Genomic DNA, 16,314 nt, shown 5'->3' with positions numbered 1-16,314 from the left:
TGAGAACCAACTGTACCACAGAAGCAAGTCCTGGAAGCCCTCAGTTCTGAAACTATTTTTTTTTTTCTTATTTTGGTTCAAAACCTGATAGAACTTAAGTGAGGTGTAGTACCCTCTACACAGCTTCAGTATCTTTCTTCTGAGGCCGTGAGTTTGGGGAAAGGCAGGGGAGGTTAATTCCTTAAATATAGGTAGATTTAACATTCTGTTCTTGCTTTACCCCCCATCCTTCAAATCAAAAAAATCCTTGGAGGAAGGAATTTACTTAACTTCCCAGGGTTTATCATGAGTTTGATGACCTTTTTTTTTTCTTTTTAAGATTTTACTTAATTATTTTTAGAGAGAGGGGAAAGGAAGGAGGAAGACAGGGAAAGAAACATTGGTCGCCTCCTGCATGCCTGCAACTGGGGAACGGGCCCACAACCCAGACATGTGCCCCGGCTGGGAATCGAACCAGCGACCTTTCAGATCGCAGGCTGGCACTCAATCCACTGAGCGACACCAGCCAAGGCCTTATTTTTTTTCTTTTTACAAATGAAAGTCTTCTGATTTGTGTGATCTCCTAATGATGTAATTAATCATAGCCATATATCTCACAAGGTAATTTTGTGAATGACCCAACTGAAAACACAAAAATTATAAAAACTGGATAAAACTAGTACCTGTTTGGTTAGACCGGCATGAAGAGGATTCCACAAAGGCCACAATGGAAATAAAAGTAGGAATTCTGGGGGATAAGCAAACACAAAAGCTATTTTCTTCCCGTTGATTTTTTCCAAACACTGGACACTTAGAACTTTCTTGCTTAATGGTTGTCAAGGGGATGGGGAAACAATTCCCAGTCTCGGCCGCTGTCATGGGAGACTCCTCGGTGAAGCTGGGGCCCCAAAGACGACTCTGGTAGGGAGAGGGTAGATCAGCGCAAAGAAACACATTCACCGTGTTACAGACCTGCAGCAAGAGCTTGAATCGCTCCAACCACAAAGCCGAGCTCGGCTAGGTTGCCTCCCTGCTGTAGATGTCAGTCCCTGGAAGAAGGTGGTTTGGAAGCTGAGGGGAACAAATTCAGTCCAGGTCGAGATAAGAAATACTACCCAGGTGTTGGAGCTCAACCTTGAGAAACACATGGGATTCATTTTAGCAAGCAGAGACTGTCCAGGTGCAGAGAACTCGGGAGCAAAGGACACTGTCCGGCCTGTGGCGGCGGCAGGCCCCAGACGCCCTCAGCGGTACCGTCCAGCCCAGCGGAGCACGTGTGTCGGCGCGCTGCGTTCAGGACTGCGTCAAAGGCTCGCTTCCGCTCTCGGCCCGGAGGGGTGCTTGTTCAGGCATTTGCTCTGTGAGGGATAATTTTATGCAAGTAGCATAGTTTCAGAAGGTCTTCCCTCTTCTTCCCTCCTTTGCATGAATGTCTGTTTCCTAGCTTCTTAACAGACATTGAAATTGAACTGTGTTGGGGACCTCAATTTCGGGGAGCTGCAATTGACCATAACCGTCCTTCCAGTGTCAGTGTCACACGTGTTCCATTACACCCGTGAGTAGAGACTCATGTGCGCACAGCACGGACCCGTTGTGCTGAGAGGCCACAGCAGATGGCCACCAGCCCTGCTGGTGCCCATCAAAGAATCAACAGATCCATCCATGGGGAGGATGGGAATAGGGTTTATTACAGAATTAGAGGGTGAAGAGAAGAGTTTTATTGAGGGAGCGCAGCTTGAGATAATGGTGAAAGGGAGATGGGGGAGCAGGGAGTGTTTCCCGTGGTAGATACAGTGAAAATATACAAGTGTAGCTTCCAAAAACTGAACTGGGGAGTGGAAGGGAGGAATAAAAACAGCTTTGTCAATGACAAAGGACATTGTGTGTATGTCTACAAACACACAAATAGGCGTTCGTAAGTTTAGGTGCCGGAGCAAAGATGGCACGGCCCCAAAGGGTACCTCACCACGGGCGGCCCATGGGCTTTCAGAGGGGTTTAACTCAGGTCAGCCGTTTTCCCAAGGCTGAAACAGCACGGAAATGATAGCTGTTTCAGCCGGTTGTGCTCTGTGGAGCCATGCTTTCTTGTGCTCTTTGAAACGGGAGGCTTAAGTCTGTCTCTTCACCACCCTCTGGAGAGCAGGGTCACCAAGGGGGATGAAATGATTGTATTGTCCAATTACATGCAGTGAGCTGTCATGTTATTTTACTTGTGTTTGAATTGTATGGCTGTTCCCAATTCGGCATTGATTTAACAAGCATTGAGTCTTCACTACAAGCCAAGTGCTGAAGACAGATGGTTTCTGCTGGCCGGGCTGTGTGTCAGGCACTGCACTTGGTGCTGAGTGTACCAGGAGTGAGTGAGGGAAACATATCCCGGCACCCATGGAGCTTCCGGTCTCATGGGGAGCAGGAAATTGAAGACCCCAGCACAAATCAAACTGCCACCACCCACCGTGGTGGTGAGTGCTGTAAATGAGAGTGCTCAAGGACGGAGTGAAGGACCCCCGCTTTTCACCAGGTGGTTAGGGAAGGCCTCCCAGAAAAAGCCCCCTTTGTGCTGAAGTCTGAAGGATAAAGAGGACTCAGCAGAGCTTAGACTGGGAGTGTGGGGGCTGGTGGGGGGGCGGGATGGAGGGTGTCAAGGGGACAAGGGCCTGGGCAGAGGAGAGGCCTTGCTACCCTGAAGCAGAAGGAGCTGGTGAATCAGTGGATAAGAACTAGTTGGCATGGAGAGGTCTTGATACAGTAAATGGATTCAGGAAAAAATGGCTACAAGTCCTTGATGTTACTAATTCTGAGGGGCAGCTGCAATGTAAGTATTCTAAGTTATTTCTAGAGCCTTAAGCCCAATGAACATAAATAATCGCAGGAATAATCACATTCAGAAAATTGCAGGTTTTTAGTCTGTGTTTTATAACATTTTAATATGATAAATACATTGTTTTAATATCCTGTCTTTTAAAGATTGTCATACATAGAAATCAGCTTTTGACAGGCTGATATTTTTCTAGGCATTTATAGTTTTTTTAGTTATTGTAAAAATGCAAACCTAGGAAAAGAGTATAATCACTCACTATATACCTGTAACCTAAAATAACAATCTAACATTTTTCCATTGCTTTATTTTTGGCTGAGCTATTTTAAAAATGTGACACTTTCTCTCAAACACGTACATAGGCATTTCTAAAACATAAGGAAATTTCCCTGTACAACCATGAAACCATTAACAGCCATAAAAAAAACAATCACATTAAGTCCTTAATATTACCTAACCGGCCCCTCGACACCCCTCTCCCCCCTCCAGGGGGAGGGAAAGGGCATATTCATACAGGTTTCCCGACTGTTCCCAACAGGGTCCACACAGGATGCACAGTGGAATCCCGTTTGCCTGTTCTCAGTGTAGAACAGCTCCCTCAACGCATTCCGCTTTTTTTCCTCCTGTGCGTTTTCTTGTTGAAAACAGAAGGCTATGGTCTACTTACTGTCCTACCTTTAGAACTTGTCTGAGCTGCAAATGTCCTCTTTGCCTCGATTTCCTGTAAGCTAGGAATTCAGCCTAAAACTTGATTGCCTTTAAGTTAGGTATTTATTGTGGGGTTTTTTTTTTCTTAAACAGTAGAGGAATATAAGAAAACGTTCCCGCATTTTCACTTCCAGGAGAACTTCTGTTTCTTCTTGTCTTCCCTCCCTCCTCCACCCACTTTCTGTCCCCTCCCTCCCTTCCTCTTCACTCAGAAGAATATAGAGTTATGAGATCCAAACAGGACAGAAGGTACAAAACAAATTCAGAGCTTGTCTTCATTGCTCCCCAAAGTCAACTACTGATGATTTTCACCTTTTCACATGAAAGCGTTATGTGTTATATTTACCAACATGCTTTATTTCACATGTAAACGGCTGATTTTTTAAATAATCACCTTAGCAGTAACTTAAAAACAACCTTTTGGACTAAAAGGATTAACTACAGCTTTCTAGATAATGTTCCATCATTGAACTCCTAACTTCCAAAAGGATGTCTTTTAAATGTCCCCGTAATTCTCAGTTGATTCGAACTGCTAATCTTTTCATTTTGTTACCATTTACTACACAAACCGACTCCGTCGCTTGGAGACCCCACACAGACAGCCCAGGAAACCGATGACTATCTGACTGAGCCCGAACAGGAGCTCGAGCGCCCCCACAAGCAGCAGACCCACAAACACGGAGAAGTGGATCGTCTTGTATCTCTCTTCTTTAGACCCGGAGGGCGCGGTGTCGTTTCTCCCATTGTTCACAGAGGGAGAGTTTGGATCATTTGGAAGTACGCAGGATCCATTGGTGAACCACTGTAGATCTAAGGATTCTGGATGCATCCTAGAAAAATGAAAGAAAAGATAGGAATTTCACTGTCCATCAAAAGAATGCGACATTGTGCCCAGGGAAGGGTAAGTAGAGTAACACAAAGTACTTTTGAAATTATATCGTAAGCCCTGGCTGGCGTAGCTCAGTGGATTGAGCGCAGGCTGCAAACCAAAGGGTCGCAGGTTCGATTCCCAGTCAGGGCACATGCCTGGTTGCAGGCCAAGGCCCCCAGCAACCGCACATTGATGTTTCTCTCTCTCTCTCTCTCTCTCTTTCTCCCTCCCTTTCCTTTCTAAAAATAAATAAAAATAAAATCTTTTAAAAAAAGAAATTATATCGTGCCCAGAAATTATAGTTATGATCCAGGTGTCTGAGCATGCATCTATGTACTCTAGTAGGTATAAAACTTCTCATTCAAACTTTTTCTGTGTCAGAAATGGTTGACTCTTACTTAACAACTGCATGTGGGCCGGCCTGTTTATGCAGATGTTGTTCTACTTGCTAAAGACAGAAAAATGAAGGAGCTCTCCCCTTTGAAGGAGTTGATTCTTCATGCAACACCGCAGTGTTGCACTGCTCTTAAAGCAGACGTACCGCTTTTCCTCAGAAAAGGCATGTTAATATGTCTAATTAAAGTGATCTACGCCCATGGGAAGAAGGATGGGAAATGAGAGACGTTTCGCCCTGACACATCTACCCCAAGATGATTTTTCTTCGCTTTACTACATAGTAGGACTGAGGGTTCTTAGAGGGGTTTCACTTTGGGTACCGGCAACAGAGTTCAACCAGGGAAACAAGTGTTTGAGCTCATGGAGAATGAGCACGCCCCTTGCAGTTCACAGCAAGCCCAGGATCACTCTTGTAGCTGTTTGCATTCTGCGACTGTCACCCAGAGAGTGGGCATGCCGTGCGTCCTGTCACCTCCAGATCCCTGGCAACTGATAGGTGACGGATTGTCATCTGCTGAGGGCTGCATGTGTGCACAGCATCTGTGGATGACATCTCTAATTTTATACTTCAGATTTGTTAGTAAAGGGAGCGTCTTTGGTTTTGATTCGTAACAGCTGTGGGTATGAGCACGCACTAGCTGCTGTGTGAGAGCGCCCGGGAAAGTCAGGCCACTTACCCTAACTTGTCCAGTGAGAATTCACAGCTGGCCGTACTGTTGTCTGGAGACTGACAGATGAGAGGGCCTTTCACGAGCGCCTGCGCTGAAACCAGTATGCAGTACACGGCGCCCAGGATCGTGAGCGCGTTCAGAAATGAGGAGAGAAACATCTGCAAAACGAAGTTGGTGCATTCGCACCTGTTACCGCACGTTCTCGGCCTGTTTCAAGTTTCCGCAGCAGCTGCCGCTGTTGCCCTGCTCCAGCCACCTTGCAGCACTAGGTGTTAAGGTGGCAGTTCGATTAGATGTGACTTAGCAAAGACACAGAGGGCACAGACTCTGCCATCTGATTAGACACACTTTTTCTGAAAATTCTGAACCGTGTCTGCTTTAATTGGATACGAAGACCTGGTCCCTCCAATCTGTGTGTGTGCTTCCTGCCTCGTAGAACCTTGACCAGACCTTAACTCCCCGAATTCTGATGTCTGCTCTCTCGACTCCTCGATCTTCCATCTGGATTTGGCCCCAATCCTGTAAGTGGCCAGGGGTCGGCATTTTGCAGTGGTCGGTCGGCAGTGTAGCATGAGAGCAGGGTTTCTCACCCTCAGCACTGCTGGCGTTGGGGCGCTTTGCTGCTGGGGGCTTCCTGTCTGTTGTCCAGTGTCTGGCAGCATTTCTGGTCTCTAGCCACTAGATGCCAGTAACACACCCACACCCCCCCACACACACACACCCCACACACAGCACTGTAGCAACCAGAAATGTTGCCAGGCATTTCCCAATGTCTGGTGGGGGTGAGAGGGAGTGTGCAAAACTCCTGATTTTGGTGCAACACCACCACTGTTAGAGGGAAAGATTTTAAGTATCTAAGCGTCTTCCATTTCATGAATCAGAGTCACAGAAGAACAAAAAAAAAAGCATAAGATTTGCAATAGAAAGTGCTACAGCCCCAAAGAGAGTTGGTGTACGTGTGCTGTGTTTTCCAGAAAGAAGCTCTGCGTTGTCCAGTGAAGTGTTTTATTAGTCCGTGTTAGCTGTGGCTGTTTTAAATCTGCAGAACTGAAGGGAAGGAGCACTTTCTTTTGGTGGGAAAATACTGCAGCTCCTAGGGGGTTCACATGTTGTATTATTCACACCTGCCTTAAGTGTATAAGCAGAATAATGGCTACTTAAATAAAGTGTGTTAAGGGAGCTTGGGCTTTACTATCCTTTCAGTAGCCCCAAGAGATGGATACTATCATTCCCCTCTTATGGGTGAAAAAACTGCAGTTCAGAGAGCTGGATAAGGTTTCAGGACCTCACAGCTGGGAAACACTGGAGCTCAAGGTCTAATCACCAACCTGCACTTCTTCCAGCAGAACCATGGGTTTGGAGTGTAATTCAAACCCTGAATCGCTCACCCTTCCCTGGCCTGTGCAGCTCACTTAAATTTGCTCATCAAGAAGTACCACTGTGCTTGCATTTTGGCCATCTACGATTTCTGACTTCCCACCACTACAGAGAGGCCTGGCTGTAGAAGGTTATTCCAAGATCTGTATTTCCCTTAGCATTGGGGTTCATATAAATGACTCGGCCAAACTAAAATATTCAGAAACAAAATCAATCAATGGATGAAAGGAAGGAGCAGGGAAACAGTTAAAGTCGGGGACATAGTGGGAAGAGCTGAAATAGGGGGCACGCCTCGGTTGAGGAACTCAACTCCTTCACCACTTTCCCGGTGCTCCGGCCTTATCTACACCCGAAGGATACAAGGTATGACTTACACCGCAGTCCGCACACGGCTGCTGAGCAAAGTGGCCAAAACCTCTTCATTGCACCTAACCCATGGAAACGCGTGATTTAAGGGCCAGCCCCACTCTCGCTAACAGAGCGTGAGCAGCGTTCTTTGGTGCCCTCTCCCCTCGGCCAGTGAGTCAAGTCCAACACCCGCACGAGCAAGCGGTTTGGTTTCTCCACTCGCTGCGTCCTCAGTGGAGAGAGAAAAATGGTTGCTGAGAAGACGCCAACTTTGTCATGAAGGGTAGGAGTGTGTTGGAGGGGGGGGGGGGGGGGGGGGGGGGGAGAGATTCTTACTGGAAATACAACGCGAGACAAAAATCTGTGTAAAGATTCTGATATTTTCAAGTTTGGGGATTCGGAAATATGTCAGGCTAGCTCTCTCAAGAATGGTGTGAGTACAGTACGGAGTTAATACGAAGCCCAACCCCAAGTGATGGCAGCTTAAGAAGAAATGTGCAGGGAGGGAAACTGAAATCTAGGATTTATTGAACCTACAGTGTATCAGGAGCAAAGATAGACTATGAACAATCAGCGAAAATAATTATAATCCCAGGTAAATATCAAATGACAAAAGGACAATCTTTTTAAATAAAATTTTTAACTGCTATCAATATAAACGTGTGATATGGATCTAAATATGTAGCTCTTTAAACTGGTTATCACCCCGGGGAGCACATTAGAATTGTCCGTGGTGTTTTTGAAATATGCTGATGCAGAATGCCTGGGCGGGAGGGGCGGGGCCTGGCATCGGCATATTTAAGACCCTTCCCGGGGACTCTAACAGCAGGGAACAGACCGAGAACTGCGGCTTTCAAACCACAGACTCAGCCAGGAATTTGCTGTGGCTGCTCCTTTACGGACCTCTCCGCCTTCCTTGGAGAATCACCAGGGCCCTCAGAGTCGTCAATAACGATGTTCATATGACATCAATAATGTAACGACTCTGAATCTGGGGATCGAATGAATCGAGATAAAAATGGGTTTGCTAGGTGTGCTGCCCTGGTGAGTTACTTGCTTTCCCTGAGGATCCCTTTCTTGGTCACTAAAACAGGTCACGTTCCCTCCCCACTTAAGGGTTTGGAGAGAATGAAGTAAGATAGTATATTTGAATGTGTTCTGAGGATATTGACAGAAGGTTGATAAGGATTAATTTTGACTACTTTCAACTTACTTAGTTACAATTTTGTTCTTGGTAGGTATGTAGCCAATGTTTGAAAATATGACTCGTGTCTTCCTCAACCAAATAGAAGCAATTATCATTCCGAGCCTAGCAAATTAATCTTTCAGATGCTTGAGAGGCCTGAGAATACAGTTTCCTTAAGTATTCGTGTACAGCACAAAAATAACAAGGATTTTGTTCTTATGAAATTGATTTCAGCTCCGAGTGTGGTGCATAAATCTCCTTCTTCTGAAGACCTTTAGACAGGTGACATTGAGGATGGAAGAGAGGCTGGCTCCAAAGTTATACTTTTATGGACAAGCAGAAAGCCTCCAGTTTCTGTGTGATCGTATAATCACCCTAAGAGCACGTTTCTAAGACTACAGGCCCGCCGTGGGAGCCATGCAGTGACTTGGTAGCCACCGCATCCCGGGGATGGCTTTGCGTAACTGGGCACGACTGCTCCCGCCCTTTGCCCGCAGCCCCGCCTCCCGGTACTCACGCCGCCTCTGTTGTTGCAGCAGGCTCTCTTCCTTGCGGCCAAGGACGCCACGGTTGCCGGAACGACCTGGAAATGGCATCAACAGGAAAGACGAGTCTTATTACTTCTCACCAGTTGTAAAAGCAGTAATCTCTGCCTTCTGTTTACCAGCAGTCCGGGGAACCCGAGAGGATGAGAGGGGAAATCTGGCAATGCCCTTGATCTTCGATCCCCATTTCAACCAGAGAGATTGAAGAGCGGGGAGGAGCAGGGGATTTCAGGAGGGCAGTTCCAGCCTCTTCTTCCTACACTACCGGACTCTGAGTCATCTTGAGAGAGACGTGGACTGTAAATCAAGTGAGTTATTTATTCATTATGTTGGAAGCAATGTTCCTGAAAGCATGGGTTGCACCATCCAAAATGCACTTTTTAGTATTGTTACTGTAAGCTGCAGCTGCTACCCAATTTCCCAAAACCTGCCGGGAGTCTGGCGAGCATCCAGGATGAAAATACATGGTTGTGTCTGCCTGGGAGTCGGGGAGAAGAATTCCGACCCCACTCCTTCCCACTCCCTAACCTTCCTCTCCCTCCCTGGCTAACCACCGTCTGGCTGGTGCCCCAGTTTAGGATTGGGAAGTATTTCTGGGTCCACACTCTCCTTTCTCCTCCTTTCTTTTTTTTTATTATTTTATTTATTTATTATTTTTTTAGAGAGGGAAGGGAGGGAGGGGGGCAGAGAGAGAGAGAGAGAGAGAGAGAGAAACATCAATGTGCGGTTGCTGGGGGTTATGGCCTGCAACCCAGGAATGTACCCTGGCTGGGAATCGAAACTGGGACACTTTGGTTCCCAGCCCATGCTCAATCCACTGAGTTACTCCAGCCAGGTCTCCTCCTTTCTTTACATTAGTGTTCAGAACTCTTGTGTATTTTGCATTCTGTGTCAAGGGAAATAAATACATGTTGCCAAGGGAAGCTGTGAGAAACGACATCATATTCTTAGGGCTTGGGTTTACATTTTTGGTCATGTCTTATCAGCAGCTGTGAGTAGAAATTCTTACTGGATGAAGTTTTGTGTCACTGAAGGGTGGCCCGCCAATGACTTCCTTCCACTTAAGAAACTTGAGCCATCAGGGTTTTTTGCCACCCCAGCACAGCTGCCGTGGAGGAATTCTTTCCTTCCACTCTCATTTTCTAGCATTTTATTGAGTGCTTACAACCTACCGAGCACTGTTGTGGGGGTTGTGCATGTTTTGGTCCATCCCAGCCTCAACAGTCCTGCAAGGTCGGTGCCCTTATTATCCTTGTTTTACAGTAAGAAAACTGAGGCATAGAAAGTTTGAGGAATGTGTCTAAGAAAGTGGAGGAGTTTGGTTCTCATACGCGCTACAGCCTTCTGAGCTTAAGGAACAAATCATTTAGCACAGGAACTGGCAAACTGTGGCCCACCACTTCTTTGTCACAAATAAAGTTTTATGAGAACACAGCCATGCCCATTCACTTATTATTGTCTGTGACTGCTCTCTCACACCAACAGTGCAGTTGAATAGTCTTGCGAGAGATTCTCTGGCTCTCAAAGTCTAAAATATTCGTGATCCTCTTTCCAGACAAAAATTTGTCAACTGCTGACTTAGAAAATTAATGAACTTGTTAGAAGAAAGAGCAGCATTAAATGACAGCTTACATGGACATACGATTCCATTTTACTTATTGATGTATATTAAACTCTGCTAACTTTCTTTAAGATTAATTTATTTCAGAGATGCTGAATATTTACTGTTATCGTTCCCTTCCCTTGCAAGGGGGTTTTATAAAGTAGCAATAACTGATATGAATCCCCACCCAGTTGCTTCGTGGCCTGTTGATGCATCTTTGTTACATCATAACTCACTGTTTCCCAACTGTTTTGCCCATGCAGAGCTTTAGCATCTGGAGGGGCTCTCTATGGATGGACGTTACGACGTGAGAAAGTGTGTAGGTGTATGTGTGACCGAATTATAAATCTTCCAGGTAATCTGTCAAGATGAGTAATTGTGAGAACACTCCTTCCCAGTGTGTCCTCCACACATTTGAATGCATAAGAGCTTTTGTGAAACTAACAGTCTCGATAGTCCTTTGCTTTTGTAAAGAGGTAGTATTGTCCCTTCTCCCTTACAGAAACCCTCACGTACTTTCATTCACTTTCAGAAGGCAGGTATATGGCTTACAAATGAAGTCCAGGGAGCTGTAGGCCACTGAAACTCTGGGGCAGAATGCAGACTTTCAGGAGTCCTCCAAGTACTTGAACAGGAGGGCAGCAAAGCCAGACCTCATCACAAATACAAACACTCTATGGTACGAATGCTTGTTCTACAGACATCGAATTGGTTTAACATTCAACGGTTTCTTCTAACACTTTAATAATTGATAAATTACCATCGTGTAGTAAGAGAACTCAATGAAGAATAAGCGTGATGAAGATCAGACTGAAGATCAGTCACATTGTATAAAATGGCCTTAGTGCCAGGGTGGGGAAAGTAGGTTTACAGTTGTGCATATGTGAAAGTTTATTCTTATATGATTATTCATTGATTGTATTATTAATCTGTATTACAACTGTCACTGTACTTGGCCCACCCCTGTATATTTTTTTTTAGAAGAAACATTTAAAACCCTTTTTTAGTGCTAGGAAAAGTAACAGCTGTTGATTTTTTTTTCATTTAGCACAAAATAGTTGCGGATAATTTTATAACACTCTGAGGCGTGATTTCAGAAGATAAAAAGGCTGCGCTCTGCCGCGGGCCCATCAGAGAAACGCAGCCAGGGCGTGTTTTAGGATCCCCAGTTCCCCAGGTGTTCTTGACGACTTCCTGGGAAGTCTGTTTTGGAGGCGATACCAATGTAAAATGTTAATGCAATTTTGGAAGGATTTCAAGAACTGTGGCAAAAGTGCTTATCACAGACAGTGATTTCTTCCTTATTAGCTTTTCTGTGCATTTACAAGTAGGGTGAGAGTTCAGTGCTTTGAACTAGTGAGTGTTTTGACATGTTGGGGAGGACGGAATTCCCTTTGAAAAGTTATTCTCCCACATTAGGTAGAGAGCTCCCCACAGGTATAGCTGAGAACCACGAAAATACACCTGTATTCTAAGCCCTTCTGTCACCCACCTGTCTGCATGTGAACCTAGTCTTGAGGTTGAAGTTCAATCTATAAAGTACCTAATGGACTTTTCCAAGAGTCATCGATACTTTGACAACACTCTACCAGACTGAGTTAGATATGATAGCCTTGTGTCATAAATACCCTTTGATCATGTTTATGGAAGGCAATGAAGTAAATTTAGTCTCTGAACAAGGAAGTCCAGGTTCTCAGAAACTGTCTCCCAGGTTCATGAAACCTTTCTGTGCTTCGCTTGCCGGTCACTTCAGTTTATGGATTAAGTTATGGATTGCACCTCCCCCGTCCGTCAGCCTGAGGCAGGTGCTGTGGGCTACAGTGCAAATACAGATGGAGAGCAACCTTGGAGTCAGATAAATCTGGAATGGGGTTTCACAACCACTCTGTGACCTTGTTAATGCTCCTCACCTTCGGTTTGTTTGTTAGATTACAGTTGACAGTATCTGCTCAGCCAGATCGTTGTAGAGACTAAACGAGATGACGGTGTAAAGCATGAACCCAGGAGCTGGCACTTGGCAGTGGTCTCTCTCTGTGTCTTTCTCTTTGTCTTTCTCCCTCTCCACCCCCTGCTCCCCAGAAGAAGACTACATGGAAGGTATGGTGCCATCATCACCTCTGGCTCCTTTAATACTAGCAAGGTTTGTTTTTGTTTTTTTTTATCCTGATGGGCTTTGTGGTGGAGTCAATTAATATCTAAAGCTAGGCGAGATATTCTAAATGGGCTTCAACATAGGCACTTTCAGGAGCTTCCTGGAAATTACCATTGTGGACAAGCCTTGGCCAGCTGCTCCTGGCTTCTGGCCCAAGCTGATGCGAAGGAAGCTCACGCTATTCAACAGAGAGGAGCCCTAAGAAGGGCTGAAACAGACACAGAGATTTGCAACGGCATCACTTTCGTTGGGCACTGTGCTCACTCTCAGCCTGGAAGAGAACTTTCGTGGCTATTTAAAGAATTCGCGCATAGCTTTCCAGACTTTGTCCTTTCAGTAGCGCTTTCTCCCTAAAGCAGGGTGAACGCATTGCTCACAGTGTCATGCCCCCATGCCCCACAGTGGCATACTGGATTTGAGATGCCCCCGCTATCTCAAGTCCAGTGTGCCTCCCGGAAGACAAATATTTATCTAGAGTTTAATACACGATGACTCAAGAGGGTTTTCATGTGAGTCCAGGGGTCAGCCCAGCAGCGGTAACTGATCACCGTGAAGGATTCAGGATGCAGGTAGAAAACTGTGTCCACAATTTCTTTAAGAATGGCCTTCATGTGTCTGCATCTCTAAAACAGAGATGCAACAAGCAGCTGTCACCCACACACCACACACGTCTACACGAAGGCTCATCCCTCTGGCATCAACCAGACCCCATCAGGCAGCGCCCCCAGTGGTGGAACAAACAAAAGCAAGCCTCTTGAATGCCGAGCTCCCAAATTTCAAATTCCACGCCCCCATTTTATGAAGATGGAAACAAAACCATAGGATAAATGATATGCAAACAGTAATATATTAGAGACAGAGCTAGATCCAAGAGACTCTGCCAGGCCCAAAAACAGTATTTACTCCTCCACACAGGTGGGCCCTACCCGGCCTGCTCCCTCAGAATTCCCAGGAGCAGGTCTGTAAATCTACTACAGGTGCCTCGGGCGACTCACGACCAGGCACCCTGGGGAGTTCTGCACTACAGACCCTGCTCCGCTGCGGACAGCCACGTGCGTGGACTACTAATAATCACCAGACTTGGCGTGGAACCAGCACAGCGACGCCCTGGGCCATGTGTAAGATCTGAGTCGAGAAGGCACAGAGGTCACTGGGCCAGGGTTTCGGGCCCCAGATCCCATAGGCCCACTCTCTTTGGTGCAGGCGATGCCACGCTCATGCCACGCAATGAGTCCTCACCCAGAGTGTCCGTCCTGTGTGCAACGTTTCTTCCCATTCCGACTGAGCACCTCCCACTCCTGCCGCCTTCCCTGGGAGTGCTTGAGCACCGTATTGGCGAAGGAAATTTGAGGGGATGCATTCAAAAGGTCCCTAACACTAGCCGTAAAGCTTGAAGGAGCAGTCCTACATGTAAAGAAAGGCAATGGGTAATAACCCAACCAACTTCCATCCATTTCCTTTGTTTTTGCCCAAGCTCCCTAGCCTGTACCACATATTTCATTCATTTAAGTTGTCATTCCTCCCTGCTAACCAATCTATACCATACCCCCCAACCCTTCCCTGTATCCTAAGTCAAAACAGGCCACAGGAAGCCTGAAAGATGGTCACTAGAACTTTGGCAAAGTAGGGCTTTCTCCACATCAAGTCACATAAATGTTACTCACCATCAGACCTGCTCCTATAATTCCTGGGAACCACCACTCAAAGCAGGAGATGGGGTTATGATGAAACTGGCCTTCATCGATTCTGTTGACAACCAGAGGCACTGCGTTGAGGGCTACCCCCAGCAGGAGCAGGACCAGGAGGCTGAACCCATTGCAGGAGGTCCATCCTTCACAGCAAGTCATGGTCACCCCCGGTGCAGGGAGAAGTGCTCTTCAAGTGGCTCTCGGTGCGGCCCTGTCGTGCCTTTTATCCTGAGCCTTCTACCCTGGTTAAAGATTAGCACTCATAAAAATTAATTTTTGGGAATCAGTTCAGAGTCCAAGAGGGAAGTACATTAGTATGGGGACAGGAAGTAAGGGTAAGTTTACATTACGTGAGGTGGGGAAAGGAAGGTGGGGAAAAGTCTCCAGTTTCTGTTAGGTAGACTTATGCGTGAAAATAGGCAGGCGGAAGCTAAGGACAAAGAAGAACAGGTTTAAGAGATGCTTCTCGCCCTGGCTGGCGTGGCTGGGTGGTTTGAGCACCAGCCTGCAAACCAAAGGGTCACCAGTTTGATTCCCAGTCAGGGCACATGCCTGGGCTGCAGGCCAGGTCCCCAGTGGGGGGCACACGAGAGGCAACCACACATTGATGTTTCTCTCTCCCTCTCTTTCTCCCTTCCTTCCCTTCTTTCTAAAAATAAATAAATAAAATATTTTTTAAAAAGAGATGCTTCTGTAACATATTTTACTAGCATAGCTTATAAAAATGAGGGCAAAAATATCCAGTTAATATACACAATTTTCTCCTGTTATATTGACATTATTGCCAGTATTGAAGTTCCTTACTTTGAAATTGTTTAACAACAAAAAATGAGATTGCAAAATAATATTTCCTCTGCTACAAATGTTCTTGATTAGTCAAAATTTAGGGGAACACACAAAATTTAAAAAGTTTTGATGTCATGTTATCCCAGTCTCGTAGACTTAGAGGTGACCCCGTTAAGACTTGCATGAGGTTCGATGAGTGCTACTAGACTCTAAGTGTTCAAGTGTGGAGACCAGAATGGAACAGAGGGGTAGAGGAGAAACCGGGGGAGAGATCATCATGTTTTATTTTCTTCTAACTTTTTTTTAGAGAGAGAGGGAGAAAGAGAGGGAGGGAAACATCGGAGTGAGAGACAGACATCAGTTGGTTGCCTTTCATACACACCCCAACCAGGAACCAAACCCACAATTCAGGCATGTGCCCAGACTGAGAATCAAACCTGTGACCTCCTAGTTTGTGGGACGACACCCAAGCAACTGAGCCACACTGGCCACGTCTCTTTGAACCTTAGCACTTACTTGGTCACGTACAGCACATTTCTGGACCCAGCTTCCCTATGGTCTTTCTACTAGTTTTTGAGTTTCTCCACAAAAGGTCTGTCAGTGGGATAGGCTTTAAACCACGAAGTCCTCATTTATGCTAATTGTGCACCACGAATTGACCGAGGGGCTCTGCTCCCGGTGGTTACTGAGCGTCCCACACTCACAGAGGCAGCGGTCCCCTCCACTCTGGTGCCCACAGTCGTGGAGGCAGAGCAAAAGGATGCACTGAGCCACACTCTGAGTCTGAACATTGCCGTTCGGAAGAGCGCCCCCATCGCTTCTGTTCACATCTTGTTGGGCAGATGAGTCACTCAGTTACGCTTGAGTTCAAGCAGGTGATGAAATACAAACCTACATTCATCCAGAGGCAAATCAAACATTAGGCAGCTCTACTCTCTACCACGCCTTTCTTCTACTTCTGTGTAATTCCCATCCCAGTCCAGAGCACAGATTCAGCAAATGCTGTTGGAGAAATGGTGAATGAATGAATGAATGGATGGATGGATGAGTGAATGAATGAATTAACGAGAAATGGAGTCCATCCATAATCTCAGGTGGAATGGGCTTAGAGGGTAGCACCCCAGCCTGCAGAAGCTGGAGAGCAAAGTAACTGTGTTATACTCATTGTGTCTGGTAATGGACATTG

General features: G+C 46.1%; 1 protein-coding gene across 1 annotated transcript; it reads right to left on the bottom strand.

Moving 5' to 3' along the window:
* Window positions 1–3,667: 3,667 nt before the first annotated feature.
* TM4SF20 (transmembrane 4 L six family member 20) lies at window positions 3,668–14,801 on the bottom strand. Its single transcript, XM_028508378.2, has 4 exons — window positions 14,319–14,801; window positions 8,872–8,937; window positions 5,450–5,601; window positions 3,668–4,335 (listed from the first exon to the last, which is right to left on the bottom strand). Exons 1-4 carry the CDS (start codon window positions 14,499–14,501, stop codon window positions 4,065–4,067), a joined length of 672 nt encoding a protein of 223 aa, XP_028364179.1. The 5' UTR covers window positions 14,502–14,801; the 3' UTR covers window positions 3,668–4,064.
* Between the last annotated feature and the right edge of the window lie 1,513 nt (window positions 14,802–16,314).

The sequence above is a fragment of the Phyllostomus discolor genome, chromosome 4, assembly GCF_004126475.2.
Source record: "Phyllostomus discolor isolate MPI-MPIP mPhyDis1 chromosome 4, mPhyDis1.pri.v3, whole genome shotgun sequence".
Lineage (NCBI taxonomy): Eukaryota > Metazoa > Chordata > Mammalia > Chiroptera > Phyllostomidae > Phyllostomus > Phyllostomus discolor.
This window is presented reverse-complemented; position numbering and strand designations above follow the sequence as displayed.